The following is a 10,413-nucleotide window of genomic DNA, read 5'->3' as shown; positions in this document are numbered from 1 at the left end:
TGTTGTCGTGCGACAACATTTGATTCTCTATTCACACCCACACACTTAGGTGGTGTGGATTGAGAATCGAATGTTGTCGTGCGACAAAATCGCACGCCGTGTGCATTGGCCTTAAGTAACAGTTTTTAGTCTTACATGGACTCTATAGGCATTTTTTGTTTCCTAACATACATCACATACATTTCCTCCAAAATACATCACATTATGAAATAAAAACACATCACATTAATGTAGCCCAGCTAATTCAAACAAAGAACATAGCATATTTGAAGGCAAATAAATGTGATGTTTAATGTAATAACATTCTAAAATTCAAAACATGCAGACACTTTTCTTTAAAGGTAACGATAATGGAGCTGCTGGTATGAGAGACCTCTACAGTTCTTCGAAGGGCAGTCTTCTTTGCTGGACATATGGGTCAAATATCATGATAATTGTGGATAAGTACATCACTATAGTATTATAGTATTATTGCTACAACACAGTGAATCCCAATGGTATATCTCAGGGAGTTGGCACATACTGGGCAATTCTGCCTCGATCGATACCATCCCTTAGGTAGGACTCTAGAATATCTTACCGCCACAATCAGCAAGGGCCCTGAATGATTGAATCCACTTCAAAGAAAAGTCTTGCAACAGGGAACACGTTGACAGTAATCAACCGGAGTATTGGAAGCGGGGGATAAGGTGCCATTCTTTGTTAATTGATTAAATTATTCCGCATTGGAGCAAATCCAGGTTTCCAACGCGAGTCCTAACGTAGGAGAAAGCTGCATTTCGAGAGCTGCATTTTATTTTTTCAATATAAAATAAACAGGTATTAGATTTAATACCACCAATCGCCTCACTGATGGAAGTCCTTTCCTTCAGATCAGAGGGGAATTCACGGCAGCACCCAACCTAGTCAGCTAGACGCTACAGGCACTCCGACAAGACTTCGTGCTTGTCGGCGGTGATGCTGAGTTCCAACGGGGATCCGTTCATAAAACTTTGGCTCAGTTGGATCTTGAGCTTCTCCACCTCGTAGTTGTGCAGGTACTCCTGGATGAGGTAACGCTCCCGCTTGATCCGAGCCTTCACCTCGGAGGGGACGTCCGGGATCATCCACGCCACGAAGAACTTCACCACGAACACCAGGTGCTGACGAGAGAGGGTTAGGAGGGTTACTGGGCGCCGCATAACCACACAACTCAGGCAAAATAAGCTTATAGGAAAAGACATCGGCACCTTCCCCTTCTTTAAATAATGGCTTATGTCACTTTTGAGGAAATCGTGTTTTTGCCTAAATATCATATATTCTAGATTTGGTTTAATCTGTTTTTCTCCAAATGTAAAAATATGACTTACGCCATTATTTTAAGAAGGTGACGACATGATAACCTGAAGATGAAGGACAGGTTGTAAGAAATAATACATTTCCCCCTCCACGTACGGGCCGCTCAGACCCTGGAGGTTTTAAATCCCTCCTGTTCTCCCTGGCCTTCCCCCCTACTTAGCCATCGTTAGGTCCCTGGCTTTTATTGTTTTATTGTTTTTAGTCCTTTTATCTTCTCTCCTTTTAATTGTTATCATATCTTGTATTGAGACAATAGAGTAGGTACAAATATAACAGGTCTGAGCTCAGTTTCCTATAAGCTCTGTAGCTGACTCATATCATATCACATCATAGTTCACACATAACCTGCAATGGATTTAAGATTATATTAGTGCAGCAAAGCTTTCCGTAACCTCAAACTCAAACTCATTTCAGACGGCTTACCTCCATGGTGATGATGAAGGCCATCTTGGCAGCCAGAATGTGCCAGAACTGCATGGTCTGCTTGTACTCCCTCTCATGGCCTGGAGGGTAGCGGTAGTCACGGTACCTGAGTCGAAACACAGAGACAAACGTCATGAAAACAGCTACCATATGTGTCACGTTCTAATGCTTTGGTCCGCATATCGGGATCTGATGTAATGATCAGACTTTTCTTTTGAAAAATGTGATTACAGTTCAGCGTTGTTGAAAATCACTGACACACTCACTAGTCATATAACACAGCTTGCTTTCTGAGCCTGCTAACGATGTAAAGTATTTGTATTTTGGCTTGACTAGCGAGTTTGTGCTGTGATTCTCAACAACGTTGAAACGTAGTTCCGTGTTTCAAAAGAAAAGTCTGAACATTTAGATCGGTTGCCGATATGCGGACCAAAAGACTAGAACGTGTCACATATAATCAAATCCCACTGAACTGCCAGCATTGACACAGAGAACTCAGGGGTGCATCCCAAACACCTGAGTAACGCATCGTAGTAAATAGTAGATGGCTTCCAACCTTTAAACGGTCCTAATTTATTTAATAATATCCTTCTCTTGAAAACAAACCGGTCCGGCGGTTAAGATATCCAGCTGACTGCCTCTCCTAGTCCTCCCCCTAGGTTGTTGCCTACCTGCAGGTCGTGGTGATGGAGCTGTTGTACCAGACAGGGCTCTCCCCCTCCTCAGGCTGGCTGTATAAGGGGATCTGGGAGATGTCGTACACCGACAGGCTGTTGTTGATGTAGCCGCTCATGGTGGCCTCGGAGCCCGGGTGGTAGGCGTACAGGTAGACCAGCCGCGGGATCATGTCTGAGGTGAACGCGATGATGAACGCCTGAGGAGAGGGAGAGCGATACGTGGCGTTAGAATTATAAGGTTCTATCTCCATTTTTGTCAAAATTGAGTTTTTTACATAATCTGATCCATTAGGTGTTTATTAAGGAGATAGAACCGTATCATTCTAAGCTCACGAACAGTCTTCATCGTCTACATACAAAAGGTCTGTTGATATTATAACATTTCGTTAGCCTCATAGCATAATTGCCATATAAAAGTCATATTTTGGCCAAATTGAGATATCTGCCTAACTCTACTCTCCTAACACGGCTGATTCACCGTGCATTATTGCCTATGATGCCATCAGCCGAATGCTCAGAATGCTTGTTACATTCCAAAATCACTACCTGCCCAAGTCATCTCTTTGACATCACAGGCATTTTTGACACTACATACAAAGATGGCTCGGCTGACCACAAGTGAAGCATGACTCAATTAAGGCAATTACGCCATGAGGCTAACGATTTACAATATCAGTTATGGATTATTTTTTTTTTTTTTAAATGATGAACACCAACGTGGACATGTTGAGGATCGACCGGTTCTCCTCCTCCTACCACCACTTACGTTAGTGACGACAGACAAGATGGCCACCACGTTGAGGATCTCCTGCCAGGCTCCTATGCTACGGGCCTTGGAGGCCACCGGCCGGCGGAACTGTGTGGTGAACTTCCAGGCGTCCACGCGCACCTCCAGGATGTTGTTGAACAGCGCCAGCAGAGGAGCCAGGGGGAAGGAGGCCACGAACAACGTGATGAAGCCGAACTGGATCACTACAGGAGGAGGAGAGGGAGAGAGAGCATGTTGTTGAACAACCCCCCTATGTCTCCTATGTAGAAGCAGAGAGTGGTCTCTCAGAGTCTGTCTGTATCTCTGTCTTTCTCTCTCTCTCTCTGTCTTTCTCTCTCTCTGTCTTTCTCTTTCTATGTCTTTCCCTGTCTTTCTCTGTCTGCATTTCTCTCTCTCTCTCTCTCACTCACTCTCTTACTCTCTCTCTCTTTCTCTCTCTCCCTCTCTCTCTCTCTCTCTCTCCCTCTCTCTCTGTATCTGTATCTCTCTCTCTCTCTCTCTCTCTCTCTCTCTCTCTCTCTCTCTCTCTCTCTCTCTCTCTCTCTCTCTCTCACCCATCTCCAGGTACTCGTAGAAGAGGCCTAGCTGGCTGAAGTTCTGCAGGCAGTGGTCTTGCTCCCAGCGGCTGAACTGGTTCTCTGGGTGGTTCCTGGCCTTCCTGCTGCCCGCCCACCAGTTACGTAGCACTCTGAGAGGAAACAGATACACTACATTGAGAAAATCATTATCAATATATATATATATATATATATATATATATATATATATATATATATATATACTATATGTTATATATACAGGGTTCCCACACCTTCTGAAACATCAAATTCAAGCACCTTTCAAGGACTTTCAAGACTCAATTCCTTCAAACTCAAGGGCCCACCACGGCATAGTTTGAGACAGATCTAGATGAGAATGTATAGGAATGACCATGAACGTTTTTCAACACTAACAGCGTTATGTTGGTTTAAATCTAGCTAACTAATTAACCTTAGTAACTAGTATGGTTGTTTTATTCCCATCTACATGCTACCTATATTATTTTTTTAGAGAGAGAGAGAGAGAGAGAGAGAGAGAGAGAGAGAGAGAGAGAGAGAGAGAGAGGGGAATTCAAGCACTTTCAATGACCCATGTCGATTTTCAAACACTTTTAAGGCCTTGATTTCTTTTTCTCAAATTCACAAACATTCAAGGATTTCAAGGATCTGTGGGAACCCTGTATATATATATATCACAGAAGAAAAGAAAAGAAATAGGGCAGCCATAAATAGAATGCAAGTTTTTTTTTAAGGGGTATTCAAATGCATGGTACAATGACTCAACATAGTAAGCTGAACTGCTAGATCACACACACACAACGTGTTTCAACAAGCGTCTTCTTGCCCCAGAATACGTAATTAAATCGTACTCCAAAATAGCCACAGGAATCACCAGAGTTACATCTCCCAGAGGAGAGAATCACAACACAAACTCGCTAGTCAAGCCAAAATACTGCAACGCAATGGATCCGGTGAGTAATTCCCCACTGCTACCTAGTTAACTATAACACTACTTTACATTGTTAGAAGGCTCACAAAACAAGCTGTGTTAGTTGACTAGCGAGTGTGTCATTGATTTTCAACAACGCGGAAACGTATTAGCATTTTTCGAAAGAAAAGTCAGATCATTACATCAGATCCCGATATGCAGACCGAAGCATTAGAACGTGACACTCCTCTAGGTCAGAGTGACTCATACGTAGGGCTCTCCTCTCTCCTCTGGGTCAGAGTGACTCATATGTCGGGCCTCCTCTCTCCTCCAGGTCAGAGTGACTCATATGTAGGGTTCTCCTCTCTCCTCAGAGTGAGGTCCGAGGTCAGAGTGACTCACGGGAGAAGGGCTTCCTGGATGTTGCCGCACAGCTGCTTCCCCGTCATGACAATCACCAGCTGGGTGGTCAGCTCTATCAGACAGCCTCCTGGGTCACACTGGGACAGATTACAGAGGGGGTGCGGGGGGGTCAAAGTAAGCTTTGATTTCAGAGACATTAGAAACTTTAGATCAGTGGTTCTCAAACCTCTCCTTGGGGACCCCCAGCCACTCCACATATTTGATCTGTTCCACCACCAGCACACCTGATTCAACTAATCAAGTACAAAGCAAATTATGATTTGTACTTGATTGGTTGAATCAGGTGGGTGGTGGAACAGATCAAACAGATCAAATATGTGGAGCGGCTGGGGGGTCCCCCCGAGGAGAGGTTTGAGAACCAATGCTTGAGATAACATTTGAAATCAAATGTTTTTTATTTATTGAGCGAAAAAAGAACAAACAGTCGTATACATACAGCATATTGTTGTGTCAATGCTCGTTTTTTTTATTTATGTAAAAAAAAGTTATTAAAATGATATTCACGTATTGAACTTTAGATGACATTTATGTGGTGTGAACGAAGCTAACCTCCTCGTTCCTCAGCCTGCTCCACTTGCCGAACATGTACGTGTAGTTGCCAGGGTAACCCACGAACTTGCCCTTGAAGAAGGCCACGTAGAAACAGGAGGAGTAGTAGTTGACGAACTGGAACAGGTACATCTTCATGGTCAGCTTGTTCTCGTACTGCAGGTGAGTCTTGGGGATTTCTGGAGGGAAAAGCAGCAGAATGTCAGAGAGGAGTAAACATGTGTCACCAACTAGCTAAACTAATGTCTGTCTGTCTGTCTGCCTAGCTGTCTGCCTGCCTGCCTGCCTGACTGCTTGTCTGCCTGCCTGCCTGCCTGTCTGTCTGTCTGTCTGCCTGTCTGTCTGCCTGCCTGCCTGACTGCCTGCCTGCCTGTCTCCTTGTCTGCCTGCTTGTCTGCCTGCCTGTCTGCCTGCCTGCCTGACTGTCTGACTGCTCGTCTGCCTGCCTGCCTGTCTGCCTGACTGCCTAGCTGTCTGCCTGTCTGCTTGTCTGCCTGTCTTCCACAAAACCATGAGAAAGACTGAATGAACATGGTAGGCTGTCGTTTTTAATAAACGTTTACCTGCAGTGCTTACAGTGTTACTACACTGGTATAAGAGATAATAATAATAATAATAATAACTTTATTTGTATAGTGCTTTTCCTGCAAAGGTTGCAGCTCAAAGTGCTTTGATCATTATATAATCTTAATTTAATTATTTTGTAACTTAAATGCAATATTAAAAGGATGGTTTTTTATAATCTTAATTTAATTATTTTGTCATTTAAAGGCAATAGTAAAAAGATGGGTTTTTAGTCTTGACTTGAACATATTTGCTGAGGTTGCATCCCTAATGTAAACATTATAATGTATAATGGACGACTCCTCCTCACCCAGGTCAGTGATCCAGATGGCCACGCGCTCGTAGAAGAAGTTGAGGATCATGATGATGACGAAGTTGATGCAGGAGGCGGTGACGGAGGTGGCCAGCTGGGGCGTGATGAAGGAACCCACCAGCTGGATCTTCCGGGTAGGACTGTCCTTCATGATGCTGGCGAACGCTGCGTACACAGCCAGTCTGTAGGCGATCACCCCGATGATACAGGCCACGATCAGAGAAATCTGTGGAGAAAACACACATACATTTTATTATTATTCTTTTACATGTTTGGGCATTTATAAGACGCCTCTATCCAAAGCAAGTGAGTGAATCATTTATCCATCAGTCGTCGTAAGAAAAAGTAGTCTCTGCTATGACCAGGGGCCATTGGCAGTTACCATCCTAGAAGTTCTAGAATGTTCTTTTAAAAAATCTATAGCAGATGCCTGAAGAAGGTCTGTGACCGAAAGCTTGCAATAAAATAATGATTCCTGCGCAGATTTGAGTGTGCGGAGTGCGGATGCTGTTTTTTTCCCACAAGATTTATAGTAGAGAAACTGTACAGGGGGGGGTGTAGTGGGGAGGAGGAAGTCTTTAGGAGGGACAGATGTAGCCTGAAGAGGTGGGGTCTTCAATCTACGGCAGAAGACAGGTAGCAAATTATGCAGTCCTGACAGGAGCTGGCAGCTCGTTCCACCAGCGGGGCGCTAGGACAGTGAAAAGTCGTGAGCGAGTATTGTGACTGCGGCATTCCACATAGAGGCGGCGGTGCCAAGCGGCCACACACACACACCCACACACACACTCACACACACCCACACACACACACACACACCCACACACACACATCCAATGAGGAATAGTATCAAACACATGTGCTTAATATAATTCCTCATTCCGTTCCATGCATTACAATGAGCCTGTCTTCCGATTTCTACCTCCACCAGCCTCCCATGGTGCACACACACTCATACACACGTTTGGTTTATAGTAATGTAGTACATCAGCTTACCCAGAAGAGAACAGTAGCCCCTGAGAGAACGCAGCGAGCAAGCTTGCTGGAGATAGGCAGGTATGGCTCCATCTCCTACACAGGGACCAGGAACACACACAGTACAGCTCAGTCAACAGACCATCACTCACATTTTTCTGAATTTGTATTGAATAGTGTAATGGATTTTTTCATCTTATGAATGTTTTAACATTATATGTATTCCTGTGGTACTCATTTTCACACAGAATGTGACAGTATGTTCCATGAGGTGGGTTCCCGTGGGATTGTTGTGAGTCTGACTGTCCTGTTTGTGAGCACAGAGCTGTTTGGGCCTTGTGTTCATAAACAGTTCGTTTAGCGGTCAGTCTCTTAAACTTCCCATTGAGAAGTTGACTGTCCGCTCTAGAGCTGTAAAAGATAATTTTCTTCACTAAATCCTATCTTGAGTCTCATTAATTAATCCATGACAATAGTACGAGATTTTTTAGTTCAAGGGTATCACTTTATAATATAAGTAATACAGGTTTTATCACAAGGTAAGTGCAATGGGATTTAAGCAATTGCTGCTACCACGCTCGTCAACCACGGTGCATGAATTGATGAGCCAACTGAAGTGAAGAGGAAATTCAGCTCCTCAACTCTCGGAGTTGACATAACGGAACTTGATGAAAAGTTCTACTCTGAAATTAATGCGTTTCAGCCTCAACCCTTCATTGGTTCCATTGTCGTCTAAAGGTAGCCCAGAATTTCCTCTTCATTATCATACACTTGAATTTGAATTTTCGCCATTTAGCAGACGCTTTTAATCCGAAACGATTTACAATGACAGATTACAGGGACATTCCACCCTGGAGTAACTGACGGATAAGTGCCTTTCGTCAAGGGCACACTAGTCTAGTGGTTCTAGTGTTTCAGACGGGATTCGAACTCACAACCTTTCCAATCACTAGTCCAACTCATAAGGCCACTCGTAATACCACTGAACTGGTCCATTCAGTCTGTCAATGTTCTTATAATAACAAAGAGAGCAGGGTTCCCACACCTTCTGAAACATCAAATTCAAGCACCTTTCAAGCACCTTTCAAGCACCTTTCAAGGACTTTCAAGACGCAATTGCCTCAAATTCAAGGACCCAACACGGCATAGTTTGAGACAGAACTAGTTGAGTATTTTTTTTTAAATATCTATATTTTTTTTAGAGAGAGAGAGAGGGTAATTCAACGACCCATGTCTATTTTCAAAAACTTTTAAGACCTTGATTTCTTTTTTCTCAAATTCACAAACTTTCAAGGATGTCAAGGAGCCGTGGGAACCCTGAGAGAGAGACGTGTGGGTCTGCAGACCTTGGTGATGCGGTTGAGTCTCCGGTCGGTGCACTTGGTCTCAAACTCCGGCCTGATCTGCAGCTGCTGCTGCTCCTCCTCAAAGTCCACCAGGTCCCACTCGTACTCCAGGCGGGCCTGCCGGCGCTTCCAGAACTCCAGGAACAGAGTCACTGCGAATCAAATCGAATCACATTGTATTTGTATACCGCATTCATTTCTCACAGAATGTGACCCAATGCGCTTCACAAAGAGCAAAGAAGATAAAGCAACAACTAAGATGGACATTTAAAAGGCGAGATTGAAAAGTCGATTTTGAGGTCTCGCTTAGACACAGACACACACAGACACAGACACAGACAGACGCACACGCACAGGCACAGGCACACACAGGCACACACAGACACACAGACACACACACACACACACAGACACACAGACACACACACAGACACACACACACAGACACAGGCACACACATACACACACACATACACACACAGGGCATTTAACTCTGACAGTGCCAGTCTGTCTCCATCACAGGGGGAGGTACAGTGATTCTCAGGTTAAATACCGTGACAGCAGAGTCGACAAGCACTTACCCCAGATCCCCATAAATATGGCAAAGAACACCGTCCCCTCGTTGTCAAACAGATGGGATTGCTGGAAGTGAGGGCAGAGGGACAGGATGAGTTCCTAAGCAACCCAGACAGGAAGTGACACGCTGTGCTTTGGCCGACAGTGAAGTGACACACTCAGCATGGGAGGGTGGAGTAAGAGAAAGTAGTCGTGCGCATCTATAATATCATCAACTTATATCAACGTAAACCACTGGGTTAAACGTGAGGAAGCGTCTGATAATCATGGTTTCATCTTCGCAGGTTGGGAGAAGATCTTGGTGTCATGTCATGGATGGACTGTTGTTCCCTTACCCAGGACGAGAGGCAGGTGGAGTTAAGCTTCCAGTAACTGCACTTTTTATCACACAGCGGACACATCACGATGCTCCCTCCAATCTCGGGGTTACAGATCTCCTTACTGAGGGGGGGGCGGGGGGGAGAGACAGAGGAACAACAAGAATATGTTGGGTTTGGATCAACAACAACAAAGATACTACAAAGAATGCCTTTTAATATGATTGTCAGTCATACACCTTAAACATCATTTCGAGTGTGTATTCTGAGAGCCTGTTTGAGATATTGTATTTCTTTGAAAGCACTGATTTCCCCAATTTTCTAAAAAAGCTGCTCCCAGCTGCCACCTGGTGGTACTAAGCGGTACTAACCTGGAGATGTTGTCATCATAGCTCAGAAGTCCATATGTGAAACATATGACCCCCATCACCGCCGCGACAAACAGCATCTCTGTGTAGAAGCCCAGCCAGGCGAAGTAGATCCCAATCTTCTCCCCATAATACTTCCTGTCAGCAACAAACAGGAATAGTTTCAGCACCTTATTTAGTTATAGGGTTTCTGGAGTAGAACGGCTTTGTAAACGACGAAAACACATCGTTTTCTTACCTGATCAGATTAAGGGGTTGTTCCTTATAGAAGCAGAGGAACCCAGCCCAATGTTTGTAGAGGTTGTAGC

At 44.3% G+C, this 10,413-nt stretch overlaps 1 protein-coding gene across 1 annotated transcript in view; it reads right to left on the bottom strand.

Annotated features, from left to right (window-relative positions):
* Positions 1-917: 917 nt before the first annotated feature.
* The window catches only part of ano5b (anoctamin 5b), a gene marked incomplete at both ends in the record, with an annotated part of 26,967 nt that continues 17,471 nt past the window's right edge, over positions 918-10,413 (bottom strand). The window contains 14 exons of the mRNA XM_080528082.1: positions 918-1,142; positions 1,762-1,867; positions 2,433-2,635; positions 3,205-3,410; positions 3,762-3,895; positions 5,077-5,174; positions 5,647-5,825; positions 6,521-6,749; positions 7,520-7,594; positions 8,845-8,996; positions 9,426-9,486; positions 9,756-9,861; positions 10,109-10,243; positions 10,344-10,413. The exon at positions 10,344-10,413 is cut by the window's right edge and continues 46 nt beyond it. Of these exons, the coding sequence (XP_080384208.1) occupies positions 918-1,142; positions 1,762-1,867; positions 2,433-2,635; positions 3,205-3,410; positions 3,762-3,895; positions 5,077-5,174; positions 5,647-5,825; positions 6,521-6,749; positions 7,520-7,594; positions 8,845-8,996; positions 9,426-9,486; positions 9,756-9,861; positions 10,109-10,243; positions 10,344-10,413 (1,979 nt within the window). The remainder of the gene's footprint in view (positions 1,143-1,761; positions 1,868-2,432; positions 2,636-3,204; positions 3,411-3,761; positions 3,896-5,076; positions 5,175-5,646; positions 5,826-6,520; positions 6,750-7,519; positions 7,595-8,844; positions 8,997-9,425; positions 9,487-9,755; positions 9,862-10,108; positions 10,244-10,343) is intronic.

The sequence above is a fragment of the Nansenia antarctica genome, assembly GCF_963989245.1.
Source record: "Nansenia antarctica genome assembly, chromosome: 4".
Lineage (NCBI taxonomy): Eukaryota > Metazoa > Chordata > Actinopteri > Argentiniformes > Microstomatidae > Nansenia > Nansenia antarctica.
Note: the sequence above shows the minus strand (reverse complement) of the source record. Positions and strands in the feature narration are given on the sequence as shown.